The sequence below is a fragment of the Conger conger genome, chromosome 1 (assembly GCF_963514075.1).
Source record: "Conger conger chromosome 1, fConCon1.1, whole genome shotgun sequence".
NCBI lineage: Eukaryota > Metazoa > Chordata > Actinopteri > Anguilliformes > Congridae > Conger > Conger conger.
This window is the reverse complement of record NC_083760.1, coordinates 50,289,517-50,307,299: the sequence shown is the minus strand read 5'-3', so window position 1 is coordinate 50,307,299 and position 17,783 is coordinate 50,289,517. Positions and strand designations below refer to the sequence as shown.

Below are 17,783 nucleotides of genomic sequence, written 5' to 3'. Positions count from 1 at the left end.
TTGCCTTATGCAGCATTAAAAAAGTGAATCACCAGTCTTGGAGGGGCACTCTCCTATCTTCAAATGTCAAAATGTCTGAAGTACATTGTTATGCGGAAAGGGGAACCATGAGACAAAAATAAGTCATTGGCTATTCAGGAACACTAATTCATACCATCTCAGTGAATCATTCTTTATATTTGTCGTTGTGAGGCTACAAAACATTGAGTGCCACTAGGCGAAAAAATATATAGTCCTCATGCATAGAATTGGCGTGGATTTCATCCTAGTGGCTTAGTGCATGTTATTTAAGTCGCTTTTAAGTGGCAGTAAAACCATGCCAAGTGATATTGCGGTAAAACATAAGGGAATAAATATAATGGCAAATTATAATGACAAATAAAAGAACAGCAAGTTAAACAAAAATAATTATCTTAATGCGACATGTTGTTAACGGAGGTGCAGGCAAGAGGACAACTATTGTTTGGTCCCATAGGCTATCAGCAAAACGAAATGTATTGCTTGGGAAGGTTTGAGAGTAATTCTGGGACACGACATGGACTCATCCTCTTGTGAATAGCTCACACATATGTTTAGCTAGTTTCTCTATTCAATGCACAAAGAAAGTAATTAATTAATAATTAATTGTGCAATTACTTTTTTCAGAGGATGTGGACTCATAAATTTATCACATAGGGAAAATGTGTCGGCCACATATTATTTATTTACGATAAAACGCGATGTTCAGAAAGAATAGTGGTCCACCCTATTTAAACAGTCTTCTCACTTTCAGATTGCCCCGCCAGTTTGACACGTTTCTTACTTCTTTGGTGTGTTAGATAGGAAACATTAGCTGGGTCCTCAATAGGTTGAATTTCTGTGGATCATTATCACACTGAACTTGATAATTAGCACAATTCTTCAGCCAAGAGGCAAAAGTAACGAGTGAAATCAGCTGTCTGAGTTCATGGGTGGAAGAAACACAAGGCAGGACTTTTACTTTATGGCCCCTGGCTTTTCCACCTTTCCAGCTTGTGTCCTCTTCTATCGTAATTTGGTTGTTACTCAGTGTTGGAAAACATTTCAGATGGTCAGCATCATAAACAAGACATTGTATCACTGGTATCCTGGAATCCAAAGTAGACCACACTTCGTAGTCAAGCATTGATCTCATATAGAAAAAGAGTTCAACTTTTCAAAGTAATGTGTTTATGACCTCATAATTAATATACAATGAATGTTTAGACTAAATTCAAGATTTAATTTACAACTTACAATCAAAATAATAACTGAAATGCAGGTAGGTGGTATGAGTTGTTTACTTGATAATAAGAACAAAAACAGAACTAGTTCAGAGACAGATTTTTAGTGCATTCAATTGTGGGTACCTTTTACCACCAAAGGGTGAAAAACATTCATTGGAGAGCTACTTAAAGAGCAGCCCTTTTTCTGGGATGTTTATTCCAACTTGCAGCACACAAGATGAGGGTTTCACTGGTTGCCAAATAGCAGCCTTTCAACAAGAATTATGGGGGATAAAACTGACTGTCAGGTGGTGTGTCCAGCTAAAGCAGGAGGAATCTTATCCCAGCTGTGCCAGTGACATCTGTGACTGGCAGCCCCGTAGAAAGCTCAGGCAGGGTTTCAGCCAACATGGCATCTGCCACCTTATCATGGACATGCAACTACTCCGCCTTATTAGGCTCAAGCAGCCGGAATGTGCCAACTGCACAGGAAGCGCCGTCCTCATCGCAAATGGACACCCTCAGCCTGAATCTAAAGGATTGGGTGCTCCAGAGAAAATTAGAAATTGGCAAGGGGGGGTTGGGGGAAATAATAATGTCAAGAAAATAAAGGAACCAAAGAAAATCATGAAGGGAAGGGAAACACAGGGCTGCTAGTTTTGCATGAGCAATGCCAGAATGTCTACTTTTATTAACTATGAACCCCATTATTCCCCTTCACTTTCTGGCAAGGGGATTAGGGTCCGCCGTCTCCGCAGTTGAGACGGCTGTGGTAAGGGGGCGTCATCGTCGCTGGTCTGCTCAATAAGAGACGGAGGAGGCAGGAGGTCAGCGCACCGTGACCCAGACCATGGTGGGTCCAGAGGGGGAAAGAAATACCTGTAACGACGGAGACCCAAAACAAACAAAACAAAAAGGAAGACGAGAAACAACAGGAAGAGAAAAGGTAGAAATGACGAGGATGAGTCCGTGCGTTCAGAGGGAGAGAGGAAATGAAGGAAAAGAGAGGGTGAAATGTTGACCAAAAGCAAGAACGAGACAAATGCAGCACAACGTGCAAGGAAGCACTTGGGAGAGCTTCAGATTCCAGAAAATACAGCAAAATATGGAATAAATAATTCCGCATGCAAACAAAATGGTTAACATAAACACATCAAAAGGCATAGAGACAAATTAATGGCAAAAACTTACAAAACATTTCCGAAAAGAAAGCTGAATATTCTGTACACCAGTAGTCCCCAAACTGTCACTCAGTAGTGGACTGGGAGACAGATTTTTATTTTATTTTTAACTTGGGGTATATTACATACTTAAGAATTCATGTCCAGTCAAATTAAATTGCCCCGCACTAGCATATTAAATATGGCAATTAAAATAGCAGAGCACGGACGAGGGGCGTGGCAAATTATTTTCTTTTGCAACAGGAAAATGTAAGACTTTCCAAAGTTTTACTTGTTTTCAACCATGTAACACTCCTGCAAGAGCCACTAATGTTTAGGCCACATTTTAAATAAAGACGCTACAGTGAAAGTGTATTCAGTCGTTAAGTGGGCTGTCAATTCCGACAATTTGGGAACAACTGCTGTACATCACGCTGCCAATCCTCTCATTTAAGGAATTAACACATCCAAATGGGCTCAGATGGTAAAGTTAGCTGGAAATGGATGTTTCCGTCCACAACAGGGGCAAATAACGAGTCTCGTGATTAGGGGGCATACACAACAGCAATAATGTAAAACTAGCTTAGCATTCAGAGTCCCAGCACAGTCTTACAGTCATCTCTATAATCATTACTTTGTAATTATATACGCTTCATATTCACTTACAAATGTACTTTAAATTTGCTTCAAATACTGATACTGGATGCTCTTCTTGTTCGCTCCAATTTGTCTAACAGACCATATTTGGCTGCCTTTGATAGTTACTTCACCTCTGTTAGCTTTAGTGCTCTTTATGGGACAAAGCACACAATGTTCAGACCATGATGAGTTTGCCCTCAAGAGGAACCAGACATATAAATCTATTTCATAATCTTCTATGCGCAGATCTGATACAGCACCACTATGGAAACTAACACTACAGTCAATACACAAACTGCAGATTCAATGCATTTTAATGGGAGGGGAAAAAACTTTATTGTAAAAATATAAATTAATTTGGAATCTACAAAACTTTAAGAGACTCGAAACCACCAATTATTTGTTACCCAAGAGCCGGGGTGCACAACTCTGCTTCCTGGTTTTAGTTCCAACCAATCACCTTGTTTTTAATCTGCTGAGAGCTCAATAAATTACCCTGGTTCAAGCACAGTAAAACACATCTGCAGCTGGTATTCATACACGTCAGATAAGATATGATTGAGTCAATTAAATAATTAAGACCAGAAGTTGGCAAAAAATCCTGAAACGGATTGGCCCTTGTTGCGCACCCCAGCCCAAGATTCTTCCCCTCACTCTCAAAAAAAAAAAAAAAAATCTATTCCCCAAACAGTCCAAATTTCCATGATGGACAGTCTGTAAGAATGCAGCACGTGCTTTTAGTATAACAGAAAGAGCATAAATTTCACAAACATTCTACTAGACACGTGTCAACTGACGGGAATATGGAAAACTGAAAAAAGTGAGCCAGAGCGTGAAAGTGTTTTAGTAGTTTAAATGTAAACAACACCATCTTGGGTTACTGAAACAACAACTCTTGTCAGCCGCATGTGTGTCACCCATCATGTGATGGAACATATCCATAACGGTCTGCAGACCATGTGACCATGTCAAAAGCAAAACCTTGGAGACAAACAGAGGGTGTCTGAGTTTAGTAGTATGCAGGCTGATGGTGAGCCTTTGGATAGGTCATTCGCCGTTGGGGAGTGGAAAAGGGAGTTCTCTTTCCAGTCCTGTGAGCGTGCCACAATCAGCAAAACAAAAAAATCAGTGTGTTTGTGCACATCAAACGCAAGGCAAATACAAATATACATCTTTATCACAAAAAATCATGCAGTCACAAATGCACCATGACAACAGAATATCTATACGGTGATTCCTTCCAAAATACATCCTACGTGTTCTGAGTATTCCATACATACTCATGTTAAAAAGATTATTTTTGCAATTTGAGTTATGATTGTCCATTTGAAAAGGTTACTGCAGTTCCATGCACAGTTGATGGTTAAATGTGACAATATTTAGTGGCAGTTTGAAGCAATGTTGCAATTCTTTAGCATTCAGAAAAACTCATCAAGAACAAAGCACATTAGCCCTGCTTTTCTGAGCATTACACAACATCCATAATTCATGTTGGTCAAAATATTAGTACGGAGCATTGGTGTATCACTACATTTAAAAATCCTATTTTTGTGGGGGATGGAGAACTTTTCTTCATTCTGGAGCAGCCAATTGGGTAATGTGCTTCCACACCAGTACAATTCTTTATCTGGAACAACTCAGGCCGAAACTAGTGTTATCAAGGCTGTAGAATTGAGCATGCACTCATAACAAGAGCCTTCACCAGCTGAAGCATTCAGGAATTGTTCTCAAGTGATGCTTGCGAGGGTCCTCAAATCCTACCAGAAAAATGAAGGCCTGGGTATTATGGATGGTATGGTATACACATTCAACAGGGGTACAAAAGACAGATACAAATTGTCCATTAAGTAGGATAAGCCTCTTCCACAGCAATGAAGCTTCACCCATCTTATCCTGGACAAGAGCAAATTTACATCATAAGCTGGTTAACAGCATAACAGGCCCAGTGGGAGGGTTATATTCCTCAGGATGTACATTTCTGATTGGTTAACACACTCATGAAGTGTCTGACAAAGGACAAACACCCAAACAATCACCCTTGCAACCATAGCAGTGATTTTTTAAATGAAGCCAATTCAAAGTTTAGCACTGCCTGAGGCCAACACAGCCACTGCTGCCCATAGGACAAGCATAGGGGCGATAGCTTGCTACATTAGGTGGGCTCCACTCCAGTTAATAAGCATTAACATGTTCTGCATCAGCTGTTCTTTCACAGTGCAAAGAGTTTGGCGACCTTTATCCAGCAACAAGAAAAATACTTTATGCCTTTGTCCTCAGTGCTATAACACAGCTGCGTACATGGGTGCCTTAGAGTGAAGTCTTCAGCTTAAATCATTCCATTTTGTTTTGGCAAAAATCAAAGGAATAAATAAAGGCATAAACTGGCATAAAGGTCACACTTGATATCAGGTCTCATTTCTACAATCTAACACCATGTGACCACTGTTTAAAAAACAAAAACAAAAAAAACACTTTACTGCTAAAGCCAATGCTAAGCATCAGGAAATATGTAATTGGACAGCTAAACCAATGTTCCTGCAAATTCTTCTATTTTTCAGTATATAAATATTATCATATTATGCTTGGCAAAAGTGGAACTACACAGCAGCATTTGTATTTTCATGTGAGGATCTTGAATTGTTCTCAGAAAGAGAGGAACATGTAGTACCTGCCTGCAGTGCAGAATCTGCCTGCCAGCTGACCTTAGCGGGAAATGGTTCAAGATAGAATGGCCGCAAATTCAGGGAAATTCAAATGTACGGGGTGCAAGTAAAAGCTCTCCGACTGGGGCCATGCATGACCAAAGACTGCATCAATACACATCACTGGAGTAGAATGTGTGATAATGATTCTCAATACAGTGCATATTTATTAAAATCTTAAAACATTTAAACCCCATAACAATATATACAACAGCCTTCTGCGATTGTTTTCATAAGGTTTTTTGCTAGATATATAAAAATTTATTTACAAAGTTTTTCAACATAACTGAACATTCATACATAAAAAAACATGGCATGGATTCTCGTTCCAAAAGAACACAGTAGGTGCTTTTAGCATTGAAAGAGTTTCCTTCCAATCAGCTGTCAATGAAGGCCTTGAGAACAAGGTGTGTGGATTCTTTAGCCAATCAATGACTTGAATGAACCACAGGTGCCGAGAACATCCCAAAAACTAGCAGACACTACGGCCCTCCAGGACTTGAGTTTGACACCTGCGATTTAAACGATAATGAACTAAAACAGTGACAATGATACCTAAACGTCTAAATATCCAATTCTACTTTCAATCACTACTTAATTTGATGATACTATGCAACCCACTCAAAAGAATATCACCTCATTCATTTTCTTAAATATATTAGGAGTGCGTTCAAATAAATGGAATGGACACCAAATGTAAACACATATTACAGGTCTGTTTTATCCACATAGCGGTGAAGAAATCAGTCCCCATATTTAACACAGACTAGAACTAAATATGGAGGTTACAGTACTGTACAATAAACCAATATTGATTTTTTTTGGAATGTGAATTTCAGGCAGACAAAGCACAAAGCAATGCTGCATCAGGTAAACGCATCAGGTACATGATGGCACGGTCTTCTCATGTGAAACTTACTCTTTAACTCATTTCCAGCTCAATTTCTCAGTGAAAGTTATACTTTCTGCTGTGATTAAATGGAAGCCTAAAATACAGCGGCTTAATGACTGAACTTTTGAAATGAGTGAACAGACTAATTTGCAATTTGGTCACATAGCAAAGCTATGTTCAACTCAAACTCAAAATCGCCTCAAACTTTCAAACTAAAAAGTCTTGTATGATTTACCTTTGTTAAATACTATCTCAAAAAGATAACTAATAAATATACACGATCAATAGATTGGATTTATTCAAAATAAAATATACGAATGTTGACATGTTTTAACTATTGCCTGAATAGAAAATACACTATGGTTTTTCATGACTACCTATGGGTCATTTCCACATCCTATACTTAGAAGACGGTTGCACTGCCCTTACAATCTCCCCAATTGTGTTCTTCCATTTATTTCGGTTTTCAGGAGGGAGGCTGGAGGCTTGCACTTTAAGATAAGGTAACAATTATTTTATTATTGTACAGTACAATATCCCCTAATTCAGCCCCAGGATCAACCATTTGCACTCAGCTGCATGAAGGTTTTTCTTTCAGTTACTCTTTCATGATTTCAGTAGTGTTCCACTGTTTGCTGGTTCACCACTTTACATCAGACCTAGATCTAACTCCAGTGCCTATAAGTGTATTTTAAAGGGATAGCTCACATTTTTTAGACCCAGGTCCGCTGAGATACCACAAATTGTGCGATAAATTGGGGAGTCCGGGTCAAACTCTGCTGCCTCAAGTAGCTGGTGTAGGGGTGGTCAGTAGCTGGTGAGTGGTGAGTAGCTAATCAGACCTGGGTTCAAAAAACGTGAACCATCCTTTAACAGGGAATTATATTGCCAATGGTGGTACTGTGAAAAACATTGAATACCAAGAACACATGGAATTTAACAACTAATTACAAAAGAATACGGTTTAAATGCTTAAAAGAGATACATTTAAACGGTTTGGTCATTTTTGCATGTTTTCAATATCCTCGTCAAACGCTTCGGTTTCAGTGTCGCCACGAAAAAATGAAAATGTGGACAGAACTAGTGACTCCTGCTGGACGCCAAGCTCTTTGCACATGTGCGGTGTGGTCAGTAGGCCCCGGAGGTCAGTGCGGAGGTCCCCTGCTCAAAGCGGTGTCAGTCTTCCACCCCGGCGTGGCCACAGAGCGCCACACCTACCTTCCCGCCGACGCTCCGTTCAGGGCGTTCTGAGAGCCCTGGGCCGCTGACCCGGCCGAGGCGTTCAGGATCCCGGGTTGCCCTGACGACCCATTGACCGGGCTGCCATCTCCCTTCAGGATCCCCGTGCACTTCCAATTGTCCATGTAGTTTGCTGGCAAGGAAAAACAAACATGTCCTTTCAGGTTTTGAACACAGTCAACACGGTCTAGCGTCTAAACTAATTTCACATAACCCTGCACAATTCAGTCATAATATAGGTCTTCCCTAATAAGACATTTTCTTCATCTCTAAATCTGAGCTGAAGTTGTATTGTACACAAAACCTTGAGCGGACGGTCAGGAAGATGGTGAGGGAGGCCACAAGTAACCCAAGTATCACAGTTTAATAATTGCAGAGACTGGTGGCATCTTGGGGTCACCAAGTCTCAAAAAGAACCATAAAAGGTCACCTCCATACCAACAAACTCTTTGGAAGGGTGGCATGAAGAAAGCTCTTACTGAGCACAATAAACAAAACCAAGCATCTGGAGTTTGGCAAACATCATTGGAATTATGAATGGAAGAGAGTACTATGGTCAGATAAGACCAAAATTGAATGTTTTGGTCTTACACACCAGACATGTTTGGTGGCAAAAGCACCTCATGGCTACTGGCAAATATGCAGGTGGATAGTATTGAAAGTGTGGTTGGAATGAGTTGATCCTCTAATACAAAAAATTAAGCCCTACTCTTACTCTTATTCAATGAGAAAGTGAAATATTTCGAAGTAGATATCAGTTGTAGATGAGTTGGTCATTTCAATGTAGCTTGCAGCCATCCCATATAAATGAACCACAGCACGCAAACATACTGGAGCTTCTAGTATACTGAACAGGGGTTTGGTGGTGTGAGATGAGCAGACACGCTCGACCACGCCCGGGCCTCCTCACCTTTCCAGAGCCGCACGCAGCCGTCGTCCCCGGAAGACGCCAGAAGGGTGCTGGTGATGTTCCAGCTCACACGCCACACCTGTGAGTTGTGGTTGTCGAACTGGGCCACAAGCTGCACCTCGAACTTGGTGGGTCCGGTGGAGCTGGTCTCCCTCCTGCCAGAACACAATCGGCAGGTCATTAAAACGGTAAAGGTGGTGCTCCCGTCGCACAGCCGATCAGGCCATTCCAGGTTTCATTAGAAGCAGGTTAACCCTGTGAAGCTTCTAGAAAAACAGAGGTGGGCAATGAGGGCTGCATCCATTTCTCGTTTTTATGCCAACTTTTGGCCTTCATGACTTAATTAGCCCTAACATTTACACCATTTGGCATTTTAGCTACATCTCTTGATGAACACATCAATGGGAGCCAATGAATGTTCTCGTGTCAGTATATTAAACATTTTACAGTGAGTGAACCAGTGTTGGGGTGTGCCGCCTATTAGCTCATTTAGTCAGGGTAATTGGTGGAAACAAAAACCAGCATACACGGTTACACACTGGACCTCCAGAACCAGAATTGTCCACCCCTGTACTAAAACATGTCATGGCTAAGGCTGTAATGCATTTGGAGTGCTATTTCCATTCCTGCAATGGGACAGATTCACAGACAGTCACTAGAAATATGCTTATCAGCTACAACAACTTCATCTTGGCGAGACAAGACAGGAGGCAGTAGGGAGATTTTGGTCATCATATCCATGACCATCATGTTCAGATAGTATCTCAAGTTACTGCCCAGGAAGAATGACAGAATTACCTTACCTGACATCACAGCATTATGTTTGAAGCCTTACTAAAAAGCTTTAGCCATGTGTACAAGGAGAAAGTAGTTGATTAGTTGACTTGTTAATAAAGAACCTTCAAGCACTGGGCAAAATCAAAGCACTTTCACAACCTTGAATTTTGCTCATTCCAGATGAAGGAACACACACTCAGAACCGCAGCGATCTGCTCACCGTAGGGGCAGCAGTTTGAAGATGCGGACATCTTTGGTTGCAATGGCCAGCACGTGGAAGGACCGCCCGAGATTCGGAGCGAAGGCGATGTCGTGCACAGGATCCGTGACCGTCATCAGCGTCTCCGCCTTGGCGTACTTCCTGAGGGAGGAAAATCACAGTTTCAGAGGACCGGACCATACACACCAGACAGACCTCACATACACATAACAAAGAGCACAGGCCGGGAGAGGCAAAGAGAGGCGGCGGTACTGACCTTGTGTTCTCGTTGTACTCGTAGATTTGAACTTTTCCACCGTATGTCACATTGCTGTCATCGCTGCCAACGGCGATCATTGGGGGGTGGGCTCGGGAGCTAAGGGGCACAACATAAATTTTAAAAGCACACTGCAAAAAATGGCCGAATTAGACTTAAGATATAATTTCATTTCTCTCAAGAAGAAAATATTAGCTTGTTTTAAGTTACTGCTTTTTTCAACCCATTGGCAAATCTTGAAAGGTGTCAAACTTTCTCACCTCATAGTTTTTTGGTCTCATTTAGCAAAAAAGCTACAGAAATCTAATATAAGACTAAGACGCTCATTAAGACTGATTTATTTTTAGTTTAATTTTTTGCAGTGCATATCATTTGGGGAGTATTTTTATTTATTTATTTATTTATTACTAAACTGCCTACAAGTCTTAAAATCAGAATCTTTTGCAAATAATGAGAATATCAGGGACATTTTCTATGATCAGCTCCTCATAGGAGACGTTGCATTCTACTAAAGGTTTGATCTGGGGATGGCCCTCACTGTCAGCATGGACAGAGAGGTCTGTGTTTAAAATAACTTCATATTGCAAACTGGCAACTGCTAAGAACTTATCGCCTGGGTGCTAGACTCACACCCAACAGTGGTCTCACTATTCTTCCAGCCAATTAACTGACGGCTAACCTGGTCCGATTGTTCAGTCGCATCCAATCAACTCCTGCCATGACAAAGCGATGCGTGAGGAAGTCAGCTCTCCATCTCTGAGTAGGGCCACGCCAACAATACAAGACTCAAGCTAACCGAGCATTGACCAGGGGCAACCACGCCCGGCGCTGCATTGCAGGGATCAAGGGTGTCATTTTCTGTTCAACACTGCAGGGAAACGAAGGGCAGAACCCAGCACACTGAAAAGCAAAACTTTTCTACTCACTAATTTGAATGGCATCAGCTCAAAAACTGGTTCGGAATAACAGCCGTTGAGCAGAGAATTGCAGCTGTAGTTACTGACAGCTATAGTCTGCTAGTTAGCTAGCTTAAGTTGTAGTCACATAGAAGTTTCGGAGGTTTTAGTGACACATCCCCTGCGTAAATGAAGCAGGGATACCAAAAGCACCCGTCGCACTTGGACCTGCAGGGCAAACGGTGCAAGTGGGAGGGGGTTGCTGGTATAGGCTGGCCTGAGCGGAGGTCAAAGGGAGGGGGGCAGCCTGTAGCCTAGTGGCTAAAGTACATCACTGGGGATCTGAGAGGTTTGTGGTTCAAGCCAGCGTTGCAACGATAAGATCCGCACAGCTGGTGAACCTTTAACACCACATTGCTCAGGGGGTGGATAGTCCCCTGCTGAGTCTAATCAACTGTAAGTCGCTTTGGATAAAAGTGTCAGCAAAATAACTGTAATGTAATGTGACGTAACGGGACAGCACCTGGAGGGGTTCCAGGAGATGCAGCTGCAGCTCAGCTTGCAGGAGATCTCATGCTGCAGGGACCACTGGCTCAGGTTCATCACGTCCGGCGCTTCGTAGATGCGTACCACCCCGTCGGCCGAGCACGTGGTCAGCATCAGGCCCATGTGCTTGGGAGCAAACTTCACATCCGTCACCGACGTCCGGCTGTCCACCAGCGTTGTGCGCTTGATCTAGCAGGGTGGGCCGGGGGACAGAATTGACCATATTTACTAGCATGAATTATACGGCAGCTCAGCTGTGACCAAAGGAACCTGACAAGGAATCAGAACAGTGCCAAATGCTTAGATTAAATACTATCAAGCTTGATATGCTAGTAGAGTCCCAGCTGACAATTTAAAAATGTTTAATGTTCCTCAATACTTAGAACAAAATTCTACATTCCATGTGTTTTAGTTGATTTTTTTTATTCCCATGGATCTGCAGGAGTGTTTTTAACATTTTGGAAAATTCAGTTGAGGCATTTCAAATACACATTTGACTGTCTGCCCTGAATCCAGCCTCTTTTAATAACAAAGTGCAGCCAAAAATGCAAAGCATCCTTGGACCTGATCTGCCAAGGTCTGAGAAAGGCAAAACTGAGAATTTAACTGAAGTTAAGCTTTCGATGGGGATGCTTCAAAGCAATTTCCCATCCATAAAGACAACTAACAAATATCTCAGAGCCCTGTATGCCTAATACCCTTCAACCTCTGGTTTATGAGCCTCGATTCTCTCTCTCGGTTCTCAGATAATATCACAGGGTGGGAAGAGTGTTGTGTGTGATCACTGATACTTAGCCTTAAGTTGTTTATTGTAGATAAGCCTTTAGCTAGAATTTTGAATTACATTGAATTTTGTTCATGCTCATCCCAATCACAAGAAACAGAATGGGAGATGTTCACTCATGTGGCCCTTTTGTCAATATGCCAGAGGACTTTGACACAAACTTATGATTGTTGTTCGTATACTAAAAAACTTCTGACCAAACATTAATTGGCTGATTGGTTGGTTGGTTGGTTGGTTGGTTGGTTATCAAACAACTGAAAGAAGCGCTACTTGGATATATGGACAACAGGCGCTCATTGTTTTAAGGCAGGTTGGCAAACATGCAGCAATATTCATCGATAAAAGCTGCCCTAAAAAGTAAACAATTGACACTAGGGTCATGAGGGTCATGATTGTTCCATTCATTGGTTGGTTGATTAATATGCCAGTGATAATGGCATCAGAGGTTCTCACCCAGTGGCTCTGTCCACGCTGCTTGTTGTTGGACTCCCCCACGATCTCCTCCCAGACGGCAGCGGTGCGGTCGAAGGAGCAGGAGGCCAGCACCTGCCCGAACTCCGGGTGGGCCCAGGTCACCCGCCACACGGAGCCGCTGTGAGTCTGCAGAGAGCGGGGCTCCATCAGTCCAGCTGCAAGCATTCACCCTATTGTGTAATAAGCGGCCCACCTATCTATGCTCACTCCCACCTATCTATGCTCATTCCCACCTATCTATGCTCATTCCCAACTATCTATGTTCATTCCCACCTATCTATTATGTTCATTCCCACCAACTATGCTCATTCCCACCTATCTATGCTGATTCCCACCTCTCTATGTTCATTCCCACCAATCTATGTTCATTCCCACCTATCTATTATGTTAATTCCCACCAACTATGCTCATTCCCACCAAACTAGACAGGAGGTTGACCAATGGCCTCCGCCTCCGATCCAATCAGCTGAAAAGTCGCTGATAAGATCAGACTGGCGCGGATGGTACACCGCAGGAATAGCGTTAACGGTTTTAAAAAAAAACCCTGCTATATCATGCGTTAATGCAGAACAGGTGATAACTGCAGCTGTATAAGCTACAGATGGGACACAGAACGTGGTAAACATCATGTAAACATTGCAATGGTGATTCGGTGAGATAGTTTTATTATTTTGGAAAAGCGCTTAGTACTATACAGCATGAATGTGAAAGGACAAAACTAGTCTCATAAATTTAACATTACCTGTGCTAGAAAATAGACAACAGGGACAACAAAAGCGCATGTCTTTTCATCTTAAAAAAAAACACATCCATTTGTCGCACCACTACAGAACCAGAGTAAAATCTGAGAAAATTGAGCTATCAATGGAAGGTTCCATCAGAAACAGTGGTATGTGGTATGAAACACAGGCTGAGGCAAATCTTCCTGTTGCTGTCTCATTGAAATACATTGCATATCTGGTTTGCTGACAACTGCATAACGCGACCATGTAAACGCAGCAGTATGGCTGGTGTTAGGCTGACAGCAAGCCAATGGCCGTAGGTCAGCTTGTGTCAGGGCCTTAACACTTGATGGGAATCTAGTCTAATATAAATGGAGAACAAAACTAAAATTGGGTATTTTTGTTAATACAATATTTTCTTACAAAACCCTCCCTGAGAGACATATAGAGAATAAATGTGCTCATTTGAAGATATTGACACAGGCATTAATTTACATGTTTTCAATATAAATGTTAAAGTTTTTATTCCCTTATGCATCAGAGCAGAAATATCTCACAGACTATTGCGCCCCTGTGCATACCCTCATTCAGAAGTGGCATGGTTAAGAATGCAGTGAACATGTGTAGGTGTGATGGGACGACATACCTTCCAGCTGGCTGTGCAATGCCACTCTCCGCTCTCACTTTTATCCCAAACCTGAAGGGCAAGCAAAGACCAGCTCAAATGTCTTTCTTACCATAGCCACAAGTCACAGGTTCAGCCACCATACAGTTCCCAAGCCATTCTTGGCCCCTCTCCTCTTTAGGTAGGTTTTCCTTCCAACCGCAAATGCAGTCGGTCAATTGTAACAAACTGCTAATCTGAATGACACAATTTTTAATGTCTGATGAAGGATGATTTACTCTGTCAACAATCTATTTTATCAGAGGTGGCAATGTATTCCATGAAGCATAAATTCCACCTATTCATGTTCAATCACTCAGACTAATCAAGACTTTATTTTCCTGAAAAGTGGTTAAAAATAAATTAACCCGAATATTTTTGACTGACAATGGAAATAAATAACTGCCAAAGGCGTGGATACCTGGTCAATGAAACCAATCAAGTCAATGGGAAGCAAATAATTCAAACAAAGTAAAATGATAAGTCGACAGGCCTACACTGTTATGTGAGAGTCACTAATGGAAAAACGAATAGCTAATAACATGATTTCAACATTAATTGATCAAAAACCCACTAAGAAAACCCCGAAAATGTTTTGAGAACCCCTGAACTAAGAGAACGTTGGGCACTCAAATTTAGAGTTGCCAACCGTCCCTTGTAATACAGCATGGTCCAGTATTGAAAAATGAAATGTGCGTCCCTTATTGAATCAATAAGGGAAAGGGGTTTGTCCCATAGCCGACACACCTAACTTTCACACATACACTTGGGTCAGTGGTGAGAATACTTGGTAAGACATACACACACTTTGTCAGTAGTGAGAATACTTGGTAAGACATACATACACTTGGTCAGTGGTGAGAATACTTGGTAAGACATACATACACTTGGTCAATGGTGAGAATACTTAGTAAGACATACATACACTTTGTCAGTGGTGAGAATACTTGGTAAGACATACATACACTTTGTCAGTGGTGAGAATACTTGGTAAGACATACATACACTTTGTCAGTGGCAACAATACTTGGTAAGACATACATACACTTGGTAAGAGGTGATGGTGAATAAAACCAAAATAGTTTCACAAGACACAGTGGGGAAGCTGTAATATGTAATATGTAATATAGCTGAAACAGTAATATGCTGAAGAGAATGACAGGCTATTATCAGTTCTGTGTCAACATCATCGTTGCCCTAGTTACAGAGAGTTACAGAGTTGCAGGATTAAAAATATATATTTGCAGGTCCTCCCGTGAAACACAAGAGGCTGTGCATTTAGAGGTCTGAATGGGAGACATAGAACAAGTTAACAAACTTAAAAAATAATTTGCTTGTTCATTCCCCCACAAAGTTGCATTTGCATTTCACGATTTGGATACCCTACACTTCTTGGTTCCTCAATTCATAAGCTACAGTTCATCAATTTGCAATGGGATAATGCAAATTTCAAAACTTCACTTCTGCATGGGGTCATCCCAGTACCGTAAATGATGCAGCAGCAGCGGCGGCAAATAGGATACAGTTTTCATCTAAAGACCGTATGCTACAAAAATACTTTCCTAACAGATTAACTGAATGAATTAATCAATGTGCAAGTTTTTGAACTGAGCAACAATCTTCATTTCATAGTCTTTTATTGTATATTATACATTATATAGCAATATTGGTCTATACAGTGCCCTTCATAATGTTTGGGACAAAGACCGATCATTTTTTTTTATTTGCCTCTTACTCCACAATTTGAGATTTTTTTTTAACAGCTTGAAATAAAGGGCATTTTTATACATTATGGTTTGACCATGTAGATTACAGTAGTGTTTACACATAGTAACCTCCATGCCAACTCCAGGAGGTTGCACCACAGCACCTGTTGGATTTTTCTGTTTATGTGTGTTGGTAGACAATTATAAGATATAAAATTCCTGAAAATTGCAGGGTATTATGATTTCCATAACTTTGTAAAGAAGTGTCCTAAATCTTTATGTCCGTATACATGCACTTTTTATTCCAACAGGGACCAATTTTGGGGGATCATATCTCCAAAAGGAAACAGACTTTTTAGTTTGTAAATGAGTCATAGGAGAACACTTCCCCACTGTGTAAAGACAAGCACGTTACTAATAACATTAGATGAGATATGACCGATATTAAATTTGGTCATTTTTGGCACATTTATACCTACCCAGAAACCAGTGTCAGAAATTTCAGGTGTAAAAAGGGGGAGCCCTACTCATATTCCATAAAAAGTTCAAACATTGCTTTCATCAATAATTAAATGTTATACATAGATAATTAGCTAAGTATCAGCTAAGTTGTGACAATGTGCTGCGAAATGCTTGTATGTAAATGAAAAAATGCAATGATCGAAGCAAATGTTAGTCCACTACTTCTGTATCACTGTTTTACTAACTTTAGCTAATTGTTATTGCACATTTGCTCAAACTAAATGGATTATGTTTTTTTGAACAAGCGTACTTTTCCCTGTTGTATGCCTTTTTTGAACAAAGTTGAATAGGTAGCTAGCTAACTGTTAGCTGTTTTATGCGTCACTTTTAGCGTAAGGTTAATAGCCGAAGCTACACTTAGCTAAAGGCAGCGAACTGACGTTAAACTTGGTGGATTCGATTATTTCAGAAACATTAAACACATCTAAAACCGGTGTGGCTAAAATACTTTTACTGGTGGACCATTTTAGATAGCTAGCTCAATATCAAAACCAGTCTGTTGTGATAGTACCTTTGTAGAGCAGCCGTGACGTTTAAGAGTTTACAGGCCTTAGCTCTGTAGCTATCTGTAACGTTAGCGAAGTTACTTTGTTTACATTAATATTCATGGATATAACGACTTTCGTTCGTTTACTATGAAAACGATATTGCTGCATATACAACTTTCACTATCACGTACGTTACCATGCAAGTGACTTACCTTTACACTTTGGTCACTAGAACAAGTCGCCATTCTCCTGCCGTGGAAATCGTACGAAACATCATGAATTAGATCTTTGTGATCCGCTGCTATGCTCCGGGCAACAAACATCTTGAGGCTCGATATAACGAGTATTTTAGGAGATTGGACACAAGCAGGTTGGTATTTTATTTCAAGACATAAATGTTTTGTTTTGATGTGTGAGCACCTAGATTCACGTCCACATTTAATCAACTGGCGCCTCCCTGTTGTTTTCCTATATCGGATTATATGACCAGCAGAGGGCATCCACACATTGTAGTAAACTTGCAGATTTCTCCAGAAATATTTTATTTTAACGGTTTAGGACAGATTATTTTTAATTTCCCCGAACACTGAGTGTGTATGTTTTCCATAATGTACGACATCGCGATAAATGCAATTTATCTGAAGCAGTGATTCACGTATTGACAATGAAACACAGAATATATGAGACATGGATAAAAAAAAACTCGAATTGGTTTTTCCACATGAACTGCATCATATAAATTAATTTGCTGTTGGCTACTTATGAAACGCCTCCAGAATGTAATCAATCATTACAGGAGTACCTTGATGACTAAATACAAAACTGAAAAATTAGCCATTTGGGTCTAAATTGTTTGTTGAGTAAAACAGGATTTGCATTTCACTGCCGATTATACTCATCGTTCTACTTAACCACAATGTTGGTTCAGTTGTCGTGGTGGATGTGTGTGGACTAGGAAAGAAC

General features: G+C 40.9%; 1 protein-coding gene across 3 annotated transcripts; it reads right to left on the bottom strand.

The window, feature by feature from the left end:
• Positions 1-1,219: 1,219 nt before the first annotated feature.
• LOC133110404 (nucleoporin SEH1-like) lies at positions 1,220-17,743 on the bottom strand. 3 transcript variants are annotated; one of them, XM_061220482.1, is made up of 9 exons: positions 17,033-17,742; positions 14,087-14,137; positions 12,698-12,844; positions 11,438-11,649; positions 10,019-10,117; positions 9,763-9,903; positions 8,766-8,920; positions 7,835-7,988; positions 1,220-2,102 (listed from the first exon to the last, which is right to left on the bottom strand). In XM_061220482.1, exons 1-9 carry the CDS (start codon positions 17,318-17,320, stop codon positions 1,931-1,933), a joined length of 1,419 nt encoding a protein of 472 aa, XP_061076466.1. In that variant the 5' UTR covers positions 17,321-17,742; the 3' UTR covers positions 1,220-1,930. The 3 variants fall into 3 exon arrangements, with proteins under 3 accessions (XP_061076466.1, XP_061076475.1, XP_061076482.1); XM_061220491.1 differs by lacking the exon at positions 1,220-2,102 and adding an exon at positions 3,334-4,113 and having other exon boundaries at positions 17,033-17,743; XM_061220498.1 differs by lacking the exon at positions 1,220-2,102 and adding an exon at positions 3,334-4,779 and having other exon boundaries at positions 17,033-17,741.
• Positions 17,744-17,783: the final 40 nt, after the last annotated feature.